General features: G+C 47.3%; 1 protein-coding gene across 6 annotated transcripts in view; it reads right to left on the bottom strand.

Annotated features, from left to right (window-relative positions):
• Positions 1-15,833, bottom strand: part of Ptpn3 (protein tyrosine phosphatase non-receptor type 3) — a 113,905-nt gene that overhangs the window by 5,453 nt on the left and 92,619 nt on the right. For all 6 annotated transcript variants that reach the window (XM_038347034.2, XM_038347037.2, XM_038347039.2 and 3 more), the window contains 6 exons: positions 9,383-9,473; positions 9,053-9,114; positions 8,092-8,238; positions 1,543-1,671; positions 898-1,043; positions 244-379 (listed from right to left, as the gene is read on the bottom strand). In XM_038347034.2, the coding sequence (XP_038202962.1) occupies positions 244-379; positions 898-1,043; positions 1,543-1,671; positions 8,092-8,238; positions 9,053-9,114; positions 9,383-9,473 (711 nt within the window). The remainder of the gene's footprint in view (positions 1-243; positions 380-897; positions 1,044-1,542; positions 1,672-8,091; positions 8,239-9,052; positions 9,115-9,382; positions 9,474-15,833) is intronic.

Here is a 15,833-nt window from a genome sequence, read left to right on the forward strand (position 1 = left end):
CTGTGTGAGCTCAGAAAATGTGGATATCTGCCTTCTGGTTGTTGTTCTTGTTCAGACAAGATCTCAGTATATAGTCCTGACTGGCCTGGGATGCTTTATATAGACCAAGCTGGCCTCAAACTCAGAAATCCACCTGCCTTTGTCTTCTGTGCTGGGAGCAGAAGTGCGCGTCACTATACCCAGCCGACCGCAACCATTTGTGTTTTATTGTGACCTTTTCTTAATTACCAAGTTTCTACTTACTGATGTCTGCACCATCATGGCGCGCTGGTCTCTCATTTTCCGGACAATATCCAGTGGGTAAATAGGCAGGTTCCTCTCAATTAAGCACATGGCTGTTTCCATAGTGACCAGCACACCTGTTCGACCTATTCCGGCACTAGGGAGGAGAAAGAAATGGAGACTCGGGATCTGTCTAGGAATCATTTCTGCAAGGCTGAGCTGCTGAACCCCTCATCAAGGCTGCCAACGTTGACCCAGGCGAGCCCTGATGTTGGTTTCAAGAACAGAAAGGACACATTCAGGTGTGATCTTAAGCTTGTCAAAAGAAAAAGCCCATTCCCACAGGTCCTAAGGCTCAGACTTAATGAGAAACCCATCCACGGCCATAAAGTCCACTCCTTCTCTAAGTTGTAAGTGCTGTCAAGGACAGGGAGGGGTGACGGGGTTTTCCTTTGCAGCATCCGGCTGCACTTATTTATGACTTATTTATATATGTCCAGCACATATGTATGGCTTCGCTATGTTTCAAGTGTTTAGAAATTGTTAGGAAATAAGCATAGTTTGACGGGAGCACGTGGCTTTGTGGGACAAGGGTGGGCTTGGTGTCCGACTATTCCTCTTGGCCTGTCCCAAGGGGTAGAACCATTGAAAACAGAATGCAGCAAGGGTCAGTACCTGCAATGAACGAGGGCAGGCTCCCCGCCTACCCTCAGGGACCTCACGTACTTCACAAACTCCAAGAAGTCTGAGGAGTCATCAGGCACGCCGTGGTCAGGCCACGCAACATACTGGAGATGGGTCACCGTGTGTTCTTCCCCAGTCTGTGGAAGATGAGGCCTCGGTGAGTCAGAAAAGCAGTGAGCCCTGCCGTGGACACCAGCCAGGGTGGCCTTATCCTCAGTGTCCTCTTGTCCTTCCGTGGTCAGCTCTGCTATGGTCTCAGTCAATGCCCACCAACTTCCCACTCTCCCAAAATATCACTCTTGCCTCCAAGACATCGCTTTCTTGACCTCTTTGGCTTCCAGTCATTTGGTATAATGTCTTCCAGACTCATCCCACATTGGCATTTGCCCAAAATGTCCTCCTTTTTTGAGGCTGAACACTACTACATAGCTAGGCCTATTTTATTTATCCACACATTACTGAGGGACAGACCCCAGGGCCGCCTCTCCCTCTTGGCCCCTAAATTGGCAGAGCGCCATATATGGGACACTGGCTCTCCGCCAACCAGGTGACATTGCAGCAGAGGTGAACAAGAAACTCCACAGGGGCTCCTGACTGGGCCTGCCCCTCCACCATGTCCCTCAGGGCAACACTCACCTCAGTGTTTGTAACTAGCATTTCTCGGGACACGTAAGCAATGGTACAGTCCTCTGCTTGACACTGGACATGAAAGATGCCGTGGTCCATGACATCAGGGGGATCTGGCCAGTACTGGTGACATTTGGTCTATAAGAAACCAGAGACTACGAGTCAGGCTTTTCTGTGGGGCATAACCAGGGGCAGTTAACTGCATGGCAGCCAGTGACATCTGTTCAAGGAGGAATAACAGGAGAGGAGAAACTCAGATGAGACCACTTGTGCCCATGGCCTGAAGAAGGGAGTCAATTTGCTGTCTAGGTTTTGTTCACTGGGAGAGCAATGGGGCCTGGGTTTATAGGGTGGGCCAGCCTACCAGAAGCCAATTGGCCAAGGGAGTCATCTTCTCCTCTGTGGTTTGTTCATGGGAAAGCAATAGGGCCTGTGTTTGGGGGGCTACCTACACTCTGCCCAGGCTGATCCAGGTTCCTTGGGCCTCTTTTCCACTCTCAGCAGCCTCGGCCACCTCAGCTCTCCTCATCTTCCACCTATTTCATGGGAGCCTTGGGACATCGCAGTTAAGAGCTCATTGGGCATCAGATAGGGCGCTGCTGGAAGAACTTCCTCTCCACTTATTGGCCGTTTGACTTCCAACAGCCCTTGACCTCTCTGAATCTCAGGTTTTCACACACTGACAGAGGCCGCAGAGGTTGCAGGATGGAGGCACTGGTGGGTGAGGTCAGCGGTGGTCATCAATACTGCTCTTGTGGGAGCTACAGTAACTAAATGAGGTTGGTCAGCTTCCTCAAAAGTCCTCATTTAAAAAACTTCCAAGCCGAGACAACTACCCTTTTCCATGCGAATGGGGCCTCCTACAACCTCAAATGCTTTCATAGGAAGTAGGGTTTGGGGCCGAGGGTACAGACTTTGTGCCTGTCCCTCTGAGGGTGGTGAATGGCTCAGTGGGTAAAAGCACTTGCTGTGTAAGCCTGCTGATGAATGTCTATCCCCTGAATCCACGGCAGAAGGAGAGAGCCGACTCCCATAAATGCTTATTTCCATATGTGGCTGTAAGCATGTTCAATACACACACACACACACACACACACACTAAATCAAAGTTGTAAAATATTTTTTAAAAGGTGGGCTGAAGAGATGGGGCAGAGGTTAAGACAACTGAGTGTTTCTGCAGAGAATCAGGGTTACCCACCACCCACATGGCAGCTCACAATCATGTGTGACTCCAGTCCCAGGGGATCTGATCCCTTCTTCTGGCCTCCATGGGTACCAGGCACACCCTGGACACAGACATACACACAGGCAAAACATTCATACACATAAAATAAAATTAAGACAATTAAAAGTAAATAAAACAGAAAATTCCCAGTGGAGCCAAGACTTCCCATACAGCAGAGGAGGAATCCAGGGCACTGTGCACTAAGTGACTTGCCATGGCCACAAAGCTGCTATGACATAGTCTAGCATTCATCCTGTGGTTTGTCAGAGTGTCTGCCAATATGCCAGCTGTGGCTTTCTAATGTTACTACCTTCCCATGCTCTATTTCCCCTTCCAAACCCTGTAGCCTCTTCCATAAGCCACTGTGGCTCCCATCTCTGGCTTCCACAACAAGAAAAAGTCCAAGCTGTTCATAGTTACTCTGCCAAATATTGACTCATTTAACACCAATAATTATATATTATTATTACTATTATTATAGATTTCTGTGTTGGTCCAGCTAGCTCAAGCCACCTTCTTGCTTCAGTCTCCTGAGAGCTTGCACTGTAGGCATGTGCTATCATGCAGAGCTTAGAGAGGAAAAAAAATCCCTCCTCAAATCTAGGCTGGTGCCCACGTAAGTAAAAATGACATTCGTTTATAGCAGAAAGGTGGTATAACCAACAGACACATGGAATTTGTCGGGAAACAGCTCTCCCAGCATCTTCTCAAATGTCACCGTGACTATCTGAAATTAGAGGATGCTGTGGGGGCTGGAGGTAAAGGTTCATTGAAACAGTTTGGATGGAAATTTACCCCGGTGGAGACACTCTCCGCCTCTCCAAGACTGAGTGCTTGCTGTCTGCAGGGCCAGAGGCAGAATTGCTGGACAAAGACTATACGCCTGTCTGTCCATCTGAACCTGTGTCTCTCATCTGTACAGAAGAAGAAAACTGCCCCTCGGCTCCTCAGGGTTCTGCCCTGGGTTAGCTGGGGGAAGATCTTCTCTGAAGCAAAATGTTCCTGTGCACGGCAGAGTTACACAGACCTGTGCTCCCCAGTATCTTTATCCACAAGGAATCTGCACGGAACTGGACTCATTGTAGTCTTTCTGGATCTGGACACATTAGGGATGCAGTGGAAGAATCAGAAGTTCATGAAGGCTGGGTTCATGGCAGAGGAAGAATGTCTCAGGAAGATGGGCCAGATGGGGTTTGTGGGAGAGCTGTGGGCCCAATTAAGAAGGCTGTATCATCAGCTCTTAATTTCTTGCTAACTTAGCTGGTCAACAAGCATCCCTGGGGGAGGGTTTGATGAATCAGAGATGCTATGGCATTATCCTCTGGGTGCTCGTCGATCCAGTCAAAGGAATGCAGGTAGAAAGGACAGGCATGGGTTGGGGCAGGCCAGGTAAGAGCGACAGATGTCATGGTCAGAGTGGTCAGGGAGCCCAGGACTAACAGCCTATAATAGATGAAGCAAGGACTGATCATTTAGGCTGGAGGAAAAGGAGGCAGGATGGAAAGGGTCACCTGGGCACAACAGACTACTCAGGAGAGTTGCACAAAGGGCACAGGTTGATCTGGAGACAGGCAACATTTTGCTCTGTGCATCTAGGAGCCACTATAGGGGATGGGCAGGAAATGCTGGCCCAGACCCTCTGTCAAAGCCCAGCTGAAGGCAAAGTGGATAAACTAGCCTATGAAGATTCTGGGCCGGTGAGCTGTTGCTTCTGCTGCGAAGGAAATGGGATGGTTCTGAGAACAGGTAGGAGGGACCAACAGGGACAAAGTGGGAGTCATTTAGGTACCAATGGCACCGAACAATGATGAGCGGATGACGTGAGGTGGGGAGCTGAGACCGGCTTCAGATGGCTACTGTTGGCGGCTAGGTTAGGTAGATTGCGCCTCTGGCTCAGACTGTAGGCTCAGGGGCAGGGGCTCCGTATGTGCACACACGAGGGGCTGGTTGGTGGCTTTGGGATCATCTTACATAATGGCACTAAGTAGATGTGTTCAACCAGAAAGTAAGCATTTGGCCTGGTAGTTCACGAGCTGGAAGGCCTGTGAGACCACCTGAGGGCATCTGGATACTAACCAGACGCAGAAATCAGTCCCACGGGGAGGGAGCCGTATAACCTCTATGGGCACATCATCAAGCACACACAGGGGAACAGAGGGAGTGCCAAGAGGCAGGTCTGTGTCACCGCAAACCTCTTCTTGTCAGCCTTGTGACAGTCATGGTCTTTATCACGACTCGAAGCAAATCCACTGCCTCTGGTCCAGTAAGACAATGAGACACCGGGACTTAACCTTCTAGGAATCCACTCTCAGAAAGACAACTATCACATGTACTCACTCATAGCTGGTTTTTAAACATAGAAAGCAAAGAAAAGCCAGCCTACAAACCACAATCCCAGAGAACTTAGACAACAATGTGGACACTAAGAGAGACTTACATAGACCTAATCTACATGGGAAGTATAAAGTAGAAAAAGACAAGATCTCCTGAGTAAATTGGGAGCATGGGGACCTTGGGGGAGGGTAGAAGGTGGGAGGGTAGAGGCAGGGAGGGGAGCAGAGAAAAATGTATAGCTCAATAAATATATCAATTAAAAAGAAAAGAAATCCACTCTCAATACTCAGAGTCACCCAAGAGATAGGCATTGTCTTTTATGGTGATGTGGAAACTGGAAACTTTCAGTCCTAGTCAAAGCCTTGCTTTAACTGACCGTCGAGATAGGAAAGATTAGCCAGCCACATTATTCATATGTAGATATAAAATACAGTCCCCGTTCCCCAGGGAAAGCACACATCTGAAGGCAAGCGAGACTGGTTCCCCCAAGCCTCCCACAGAGAACCTACCCAAAACCACCCTCAGGCGACGTGAACAAGGACAGAGGTCAGTGACCCCTGCAATCTTTCTGAGCACAGGTGATGGGAGACACTGCAGGTGGCCCCCTGAACACGGAGATTGCGGAGATTGCGTGGACTCCGCGCAGCACAGGAAGGGCATGGGACTCTAGAGCATGCCTGCCGGGAGACCCACCTCCGACAGGCACGGACGGCATAGGGAGAACGAGCAGGATGCCCTGGAAAGTTCATGTTACAGCCAAAGAGGGCCAAAGCCATTCACCCAGAATGACTGAGCCAGAAGGAGTGGCAGTCTACTTGGCCTGGAGGACAAAGGGTGCAGGTCACCCAAGAATCTGTAACAGGAGAAGGAAGCAGGAACTTTGGATTTTGAAAGAACAGGTCTCTAACTATTGATGAGGGGCAGAGTAAGTTGCCCGGGCCCGAGATGCTGAAGGGACGGGCAGGCCTCCTGGGACTCTCCAACACATGGGAGCAGGCTGGCGAGTTACACTAAGAAGAAAAGGCAGACAAAGAAACACACTGGGCCACAAGGAGACCTCAGGTGACAGGAAAGGTCAGATGTGGCTTAGAGCTGGACAGGCAGGCTCTGGGAGAGTGGATGGATGAGGGTGAGATTTCTCAGGTCACAGAAAGGACCTTTCTTTCCTGAGCTAGAACAAACAGATGGAGGGAGGGAGGGGCTGCCACCAGAGCTGATCATCGGTTGCCTGCCATTCCTTCAGGGGCTCCCTGTTCTGAGGAGAAGGAGGACCGTCTAGCTAGAAGGATGGGAGGGAGCTTTCAAACAGCAAGAAGCCTGACACCAGCAAGACAGTGACAGTATTGAGTCACTGGGCGGATTTAGGTGTCGGCTCGGAGGAATGACATCATGAACTCAAAGACCTCAGGGGACAGCAGAGAATCAGCTTTGCAAACGGCTCCTGAGGAAACACGGAGTCTGGGCGCCCAAAGTACCAAAGGCAGGCGGAACATAGACTATCTGCCATCAACAACAAACCAGAATTGGAGGTTGCGAGGTCTGGAGGCAGATTCTTGTTTGTGGCAGTCACGTGACTCATTGTGCTACTAAGAAAGCCCCAACCTGGGTCTAGGATCACTTGAACGTTCTGTCCCTCACATTTTAGCCCTAGCTCTACAGTACATAACAGAAAAGGAGATAAGTGTGGCTGGCCTCAGATACGGGGCTCGGGAAAGAACACGTGGACTTTAATATCAGTGGCTCTTTTTTTAAAAAAAATATTTATTTATTATGTATACAATATTCTGTCTGTGTGTATGCCTGCAGGCCAGAAGAGGGCACCAGACCCCATTACAGATGGTTGTGAGCCACCATGTGATTGCTGGGAATTGAACTCAGGACCTTTGGAAGAGCAGGCAATGCTCTTAACCGCTGAGCCATCTCTCCAGCCCCAATATCAGTGGTTCTTTTGGTGTGTGTGTGTGTGTGTGTGTGTGTTTTACTTTTTTATTTTTTTTTTTCTGAGCTATTTTTCTATAGCTTTGGAGCCTGTCCTAGGAATCACTTCATAGACCAGACTAGTCTTCAACGCCCAGAGATCCACCTGCCTCTGCCTCCTGAGTGCTGGGATTAAATGAGTGCTCCACCTCCACCCGTTACTATAAATGTTTTACATTTATTTTGTTTGTTCGTTTGAGACAGAAGTAAGGCAGCTGAAAGAGCTATATCCAAACGACAATGACGGCGTCTGCTGGACACTGGAAACACACAGTCCTCTGAGCTCATTATGGAGACTGCCCAGCCTTCCCCAGTCCCCCAGGGTGATGGGCGCTATCACTGTCTCAGCTGCCAGTTGAGGAACTCCAAGGTCAGAAAGGCTGTGAACTTCATCAGGAGGAACTGTTTTCAGCCCCATCTGGCCTAGGGCTTGATAACATTGCCAAGAGTCAAAGGCTTACATATCAGAGGGAAGGGACGCGTCGCCTTTGCAGACTACAGTCTTACTGTGTGAGGTAAGACACCGATCCCACGTGGTGAGCAGAGCCACAGGCAGCACAGGGGTGGGGCAGGTGGGGTGAAAGGAGAGGTACTTCTTTCTAGCTTGTCTTTTTAAGAATTATTTTTAGATTTACTATCTTACGTGTACGAGTGTTTGGCCTCTGTACATGTCTGTGTGCCATGTGTGTGTTAGTGTTCATAAAGATCAATCAGAAGAGGGTGTTGGATGCCCTGGAAACGAAGTTACAGGTGGTTGTGAGCTGCCATGTAAGGGCTGGGACCTGAACTCTGGTCCTCTGGAAGAGCAGCCAGCATGCTAAGCCACGGAGCCGTCTCTCCAGCCCTTCTAGCTTGTTTTAATAGATCCACATAGGAACTGGGCAAGAGGCAGATGAGTTTCTCATCCCTGCAGGTGTCCATTTGGAGATGTACAAGTCACCAGCAGACCCTTTCCTGTCCTGAGATTCATGTTCCGCGCAGCAGCATCTACACACACCTGAGCCGGAAATCAAGTCACTTACCCGCCCTCGTTCTGTGAGCGTTGTCAGCATGACCACGAGAGACAATTTCTGATCCCAGACAACTTGCCAAAACTGGGCACAGGTGTGTGGCAGGGGTCCCTGAGTGGCGATGTACTTGTTTACAAGGTTAGCGGCGGGCATCTCCATCTATTGGGAGGAAGGCGAGGCGTTACAGACTGTCAGCGGACCCAAGGCGAGCAGGAGTCTCCATTCTACACTTTTCTAACAGCTATCTGAATCATCCCCGACAAAGATCTTATTCACTCACAGCAAGAAAAAAAGAAACTGCAGCACAGAGCCATCTCCAGATTTGATAGTAACGTGAAGGGCGCAGAGGAACTGCTGATTACACCAGTTCTCACAGGGGCAGTTCTGCAAGGTCATGGCTTAGCCCGCGATGGCCCCAGGGACCAGTCCTGCCATCTGGCGACCTGAAAGTGGTTTTCAATGTGGTCCACTCCTGGAAAAGTTTGCTGACTCTAGCTATAAAGGGAGAAATCTACGTTTGGGCACGTTGCGCCATGATGAGTGTGTCCCCCATGGCGGGCGACCTTTTCCCTTTTTCCTCTTTTGCCCTATATCTATGGAGCATGACTTTTTCTCTTACTGGTAGGCAGGGGGACACTGATAACATGAAGGCAAAACACAGAAAGTTACAGACATACCACCACCAGCAGAAAGAAACACAGAAAGAAATGGCCCAGTCCATCGGCAGGTGGATGATGTTATTAAAATGTGTTTGGATGCATCTCTCAAAGGTTCGTGGCTTGTCAAGCTATTTGGTGAACCTGCTTTTGCTCCCCTGTAAAGTGAGACCCCTCCATTTTCTCATAAAGCCCCTGCACTAGAACGATGGAGTGAACGGGAGCGTGCTTTGTCATGGGCAAAGCCCCCCATGCTGTCCCCACTCTCTTTACTAGGATCAATGTGTTCTTTTTCAGCCCCCGGATTCCCGGCTTACATTCACATAACTCGCGTTAATATAGTCTTCGTTTCCCTGCAATAATACCCGGGTGGTGTCATCTGCCAGAGAGAGAAAAATTTGCCCATTATTCTGAGTGGTTATTTTTATCATCCCAAGTAAACAGGGGTTCAGTTCCCAGCCCCACCTGCAGCTCCTGCCTCATTTGCATAAAGACTACTCCCCAGCTGTTCTGAGTCTGAGACGGCTGCAATAAAGACGGTGGTGTTTACAGACACACTGAAAACCCGTCCAGAATCCCAGACAATCTGTTTTCAAAGGGAGGCCTTATCTCATGGAGGGGAAAGAGGCATCGGGCCGGATACTCACATGGCAACACGTCCTTGTATCGGTTCTTATCCAGATTCTGAGGCAGCTTTGCACACGTGACGGCTAAGCCTGGCTTCTTCCTGTAGAGTTGCTACCAGACAAATACACGAATTAGAAAAACAGCATCAAGCCCCCCAAACCTCACTGCTATGAAGAAAGATCCGAAAGCATACCCTAATGCCAACTGTCCTCATTGCAGATCGCCCCCACACTATTTATTAATTTTATTTTATTCTTTGGTTTTCAAGACAGGATTACTCTGTGTAGCCCTGGCTGTCCTGGAACTCGCTCGGTAGACCAGGCTGGCCTTGAATTCAGAGATCTGCCTGCCTCTGCCTCCCGAGTGCTGGGATGAAATGTGGGTTCCATCGCTGCCTGGTGAGACCTCCCAATCGTAACGCTTCAAAGTGATCCTATGTTACACAGCAAAAGGAAACCTCAGTAAGAAATCGCATCTTGGTAGCACAAACCAGCTAAAGCCTTACATATATCCAAACCCGAGGATGTGCAGCGAAAAGAAGGCAGCGAGCGAGGGGTTGAGTCAGAGACAATGGATCCAGGTAAAACCTTATTTTTACAGCAAATTTTGGCAAGTGTGGGGGGATGGAGAGGAGGAATTCTGACTCAACCTCAATTAGTCTAAAACTACATTTTCCTCCAGTTCAACAGAATGAAGCATATTCTTTGCTGGAGAGCAAGACTAACTCATTCACTATTAATTATGTGGGGAATACATCCCCACAGCAGAACACTGATCCTGATATCGTAGCTTCATTTAAAGGGACAGTTCTCCACACATACAACTACTGCTAAAAATTAAAATAAGGCATCATCTGCACAGACTGGGTGGACATGATGATAAAGGAGCTGACGCGATTCTCACTGCAGCTGTGGGAAGTACTGGGACTTTTATAAGTGGCGGTCGGAGGTTAAAGGCTTGGGCCAAGACCATGAGTATGAGGACAGACTCAAGTCTGAAGGAAGCTGGCCAAGCTGCCCTTCTCACGTCTATACAGCGGCTTCCACAACTGTCACCAAGCCCTTCCCACACAGGCTTCTTAGTAACTCTCCAGGAATTTAAGCCCTATTTTTTCCCCCTTTTTCAATGAAGTTAAAAAGCAAAAGCCTACTTGTAATTTTACAACTTTGAGGCGGTCTTCTCACATATTTTCTTAAGCTTATTATTTTCTGTATACATATATGCAAATATGCATAAGTATGTATGTAAACATACACAATGCATGTGTATAAATAAATACATATGCATAAATATACATAAATATTTTTATGTATTTGAGTGTTTTGCTTGCATGCCTGTTTGTGCACCATGTGTCTGGCGTCCATAGAAACTAAAGAAGGAGCCAGGAGTAATGGTGTTCACCTTTAATCCCAGCAGTTGGGAAGCAGAGGCGGCAGATCTCTGTGAGTTCAAGGTCAGCCTGGTCTATATCAGCTAGTTCCAGGACAGTCAGGGCTACACAAAGAAAAAGGAGGAGGAAGAAGAAGAGGAGGAGGAGGAAAGAAAGAAAAAAAGAAAAGCAAAAAGAAACTAGAGGAGGGCCTAACATCCTTTGGAACTGGAATTACAGATAGTTTTGAGCCACAACACGGGTGTTAGGTATGAAACTGGGTCCCTGGAACAGAAGAAAGTGCTCTTAACAACCGAGCCATCTCTCTAGTCCCAAAATTACCTTCTTAACATCAAAAAAAATGAAAATAAAGTACTTACTGGTATTTTTCATGTTATATCAATGGAAATAAAGTATCTTAAAGCACAAAGTATTTGTAATAGTTAATTTTTTTTGGTTTTATTTTGTTTTTCAAGACAGGGTTTCACTGTGTAGTCTCGGCTGTGCTAGAACTCGCTCTATAGACTAGGTTGCCCTCACAAGGCCACCACTATCTTGATTTTTCAACTGGATTGAGAGTCACCTAGATCAGATCAGTAATGCTCTGAAGACGTGACAATACTCTGCAGAGATGGTTAACTCGGGCATGGACCAGGATGGAATGGAAGGGGAGAAGGAGGCTGACTATGACAGGCATCCCCTCTCTGCCTCTGACTGCTGAGGCGAGCAATTCTGCTTTCCATGCCCTACACAGTGATGGTCTGCTTTAGTACAGGTCCAGAAACCACAGAGTCAGGCCACTGTGGACCTGACTTCTGAAACTGTGAGCCCCAACAAATCCTTCCTCCCTTTCTACTATTTGTCTTGGGCGTTTGACCCAGCAACAAAAAGCTAACACAATATTCCTCAGAAAAGATTTCAATATCAATTTTCTTTACCCTGTGTTTTACAAATCTCTAACATGACAAGTTCTATGAGGCATAAACCTCTTTAATTCTGAGCAGCCAAACATTTCTCAAGCTAATTTAAACTGAAAGATCTCAGCGTAGCCAGCGAGCACTCTGGGAAACCCTGCCGCAACTTAAAAGCCTGTTTCATCCTTGTTATTACATGGTATCTCTTTCCAATACTGTAAGATATTCTCCACTCCAATGATTTTTAATGGCTCAATAATCTAATTATTATAATTTATTTTAATTTTTAGTCTACTTTGTTGCTAGCCCATTCTATAGTCTTTCTACTCTGATAAGTGTCTGAGAACAGAATTACAGCTTCTGAGCATATTTGCAATGGCTCTGATACATATTGCCCTGAAGGAATAGAGACTGGTCGGTTCACCGAGCTATAGCCAACATCCTCAATTAAAACGTCTTTGCATCTTGAAGGGAGAGGCTGAGCACTTACCCTCAGCTGTATTTCTGGGCACTGTATTGTTTTGTAATCTGGTATCTGTTAGGCCTGTTTCTCTCATTAGACAAACTGCATAGAACTTACCAGAAGAGAGTTAACATGGAGATTCAGGGTCATGACAATGGTAGTGTATCTGTTTCTTATACATCTATGGGATGTTTTGAATTTGCCAGCTCTCCAAGAACTCGACTACTGACCTATGACTTGGGCACTCTCAGCACCAAACAATCCAAGGGAAGCTGCTGAACCGACTCCAAATACCCTTAGGCTTTTACAGACGGTGAGTCCACTCCAGAAGGGAACTCGTGATTTATTGGAGGTTCTGGCCTGATTGAGGTGCTGTCTGGCAGGACAGCTCACAAGCCAGTCACGTCTATCTAAATGGCATTTTTCTTCTAACCAATTAGCTCTGTGGAGGTAAAAATCCAATTCAGTGAATACGAGCCAATAGGTAAGAAGATGGATATATTTTCAAATAACAGATATGTAAATGCCATCAACCTGCATTCTAGTGACAAGCACAAACCCAGCCTAAGGTGTTTATTTATGAAATGATTTTACCTGTATCTCAGTAGTAATGACCTGCTGAGAGGATTATAAGGTACAAAAATCACTTTTGTTAAATGACCCGAATGTAGCTGTGGTGGTCTGAGTGAGAATAGCCCTCATCTGTTCGTGTATTTGAACATGCGCTTCCAGTTAGTGGAACAAATTTGGGAGGGATAAGGAAGTGTGGCCTTCTTGGAGGAGGTGTGTCACTGGGGGTGGGCTTTGAGGTTTCAAAAGACATTCCCAGTGTCTCTCTGTCTTGAGGTTGTGTCTCAAAATGTGAGCTCTCAGCTACTCCAGAGCCATGCCTGCCTGCTGTCATGCTCCCTACCATGGTGGTCATGACCTTTAACCCTCTGAAGCTGTGAGCCCCAAATGAAGACCTGGATCCCTCCTGCTACACAGCTCTGCTCATGTTCTCGCTGGTTCTCTCTCTCTCCCTCCTAAGCTCCTACTACGAATCTCTAACAAACCTCTCTAAAATCAACACACATAGAAAAGGAGAACAACAGAAAACCTATTTATATAATTTTAAAAAATCCACCAAATTTCCCAAGAAGGACAGTGAATGAATTTGCATCAGGCTGATTTGGCCTGGGGGAGGTAGGGCCACACAGTAGGGTAGAAGTTAGTGCCGCGTTTAGGGTCCTGGGCTATTATCCTTGTTACTTGGAAGGCGAAGGCCTGGGTTACACAGTGAGTTCAAGCACAGACTAGAAAATCTAATGAGGTCCTTTCTGAAAGAACAAATAAACAGGGGCTGGAGAGATGGCTCAGTGGCTAAGAGTACTTGTTGCTCTTGTCGAGGACATGGGGTCCTCCATTCGTACAACCGCTTGTAACTCCAGCTCCAGGCAATCCAACTCCCACCTTCTGACCTCCACAGGCACCAGGCATGTATATGGGGCAGACCTATATCTCAAAGAATGACTGAATAAACAAACAAACAAATAAGTGGGTAAATAAATAAATGGGCTGGAGATGTATCTCAGTGGCAGAGCCCTTCACAAAGCTTCGGGTTTAATCCTTAGTACTGCACAAGAAACAAAAACAAAAGGTGTAAGCCACACACTAAAGCTTGACAAGTCTAGCTTTCTTAGACATGGTGTCGCATGATTAAGTCAAGGAGAACCTAGTCTCAGAATGGTACTACCTGGTAGAAGCATCAGCAGTTCACCCTTCCTGGGAGACACTGGGGACATCCCTTTTCCTCTGTACCCAACATAGCTAGGGGGCAAAAGACACTGTGTAAAGGGCACCTGGAGCTTCTATTGACCTTCCCATGCTGGTATGCTGCAAAGGGCTAGGTGCCAATGATTCTGGGATCCTTATTGGAGCTATGAACACATGGTACATGTGGCAGGCATCCTAACAGGTATTCTTGTGTGCTCCTTTTCCCAGATGCACAAGATGGAACAGCATGTCCTCTGAAGGTGGTATCTGGTCCTTGAAATGTAGGGTCATTCAAGGGCCCCAGAGTGCTCTGCCATTGATATGCTTCTTTTCTTTTCCCCTCCTTTTTGAGACAGGGTCTCGCCAGGTAGTCCTGGCTGGCCTAGAACTCGTGTAGATTCACCTGCTTCCTACCTCCTGAGCACTAGAATTAAATGTGCGCCACCATGCCCTTCCTTTTGTTTTCATTCCTTTCTCTCTCTCTCTCTCTCTCTCTCTTCCTTTCTTTCTCTTTTTTTCTTTTCAAGACAGGGTTTCTCTGTGTAGCTCTGGCTGTCCTGGAACTCACTCTGAAGACTACGCTGGCCTCCAACTTAGAGCTTTGCCTGTGTCTGCTTCCTGAGTGCTGGGATTAAAAAAAAGGAAAAACCTGGGCCAGTGAGATGGCTCAGTGGCTTAAGGTGCTCGCCACAGAATCTGGTGACCTGAGTTTAGTTCTCACAAACACCCACCCACAAAGACAGAGGTACGGCTCATTCCACAATACGGCTTCTGGCCACCCCATGTTCACTGTGGTATGGATGTGTGTTCACACCCCCACACACAAGAATAATACATTCTTTAAAAAATAATAATAACTGGTAGGGTGTGTGTGTGTATGTGTGTGTGTGTGTGTGTGTGTGTGTGTTTTCTTTTGTGAGGTAGGGTCCTACTCTGTAGCCTATGTTTGACTTTGAACTCATGGCAATCCTCTGGCCTCAGCTTCCTGAAATTATAGGCATGAGGCATGTGACTCAGGATGGCCAAGAATTCTTCATCCTCCTGCTTCAGCCTCCTGATTACAGGTGTGTGTCAACACACCGGACAGAAACAAAGTCTTTCCAGGGATCAGATCTAATCTTGAAGGTACAATTGTCCTTGCTAATTGCAACACGTACTGCTCTGAATCTCTGAAGAAGCCTTGCTGAGCTACCCCGACCCTTCCAGATACAAATTCTGTAATTACCATAGGAGTCAGTGAGTCACTTGTTTTGACCCTAATGGGTAGTTCCTTGAAGTACAAGGTAGGCATCAAAAAGAAATAGGGACCAGACAGAGATGATTTTTTGTTTTGGTAAAGATGATGATGTGAGGTAATGGGGAGAGTTAGATAGGGTAGGAAAGACCTTCAGGGGTCTCTTGTGGATGCTGTTCTCCATCCATCCATCCATCCATCCATCCATCCATCCATCCATCCACCTACCCACCCACCCACCCATCCATCCATCCATCCATCCATCCATCCATCCATCCATCCATCCATCCATCCATCCATTCATCCATCTTCCTCACCAATCCATTTATCAGTTCACCTCTCAATCCATTAACCCACTTAACCATCCCCTGTCTGTTCATCCAGGGAAGAGGGTAATCCCTTGCAATGCTCATTTTATATCAGCTGAACTCCACAGGTCTCCAAGGAGAAAGTAACTAACAGTAGGCCAGAGAGAAGCAGGGTGGGAAAGAGTTGAGTCACACCCAGTAAGCATGAGCTACTGATGATTGGAGGGTTTTTTTTTTTAATGGTTTTTTCAGACAAGGGTTTCTCTGCATAGCCCTGGCTGTTCTGGAACTCTCTGTGTAGACCAGGCTGGCCTTGAATTTGCAGAGATTTGTCTGCCTGCTCCCTGAGTGCTGGGATTAAAGGCTTTGACATCACCGCCCAGCCAGTGATTGAATGTTTATGTGTGTACTTGAGACAAGGTCTTGCT

The sequence above is a fragment of the Arvicola amphibius genome, chromosome 11, assembly GCF_903992535.2.
Source record: "Arvicola amphibius chromosome 11, mArvAmp1.2, whole genome shotgun sequence".
NCBI classification, from domain to species: Eukaryota; Metazoa; Chordata; class Mammalia; order Rodentia; family Cricetidae; genus Arvicola; species Arvicola amphibius.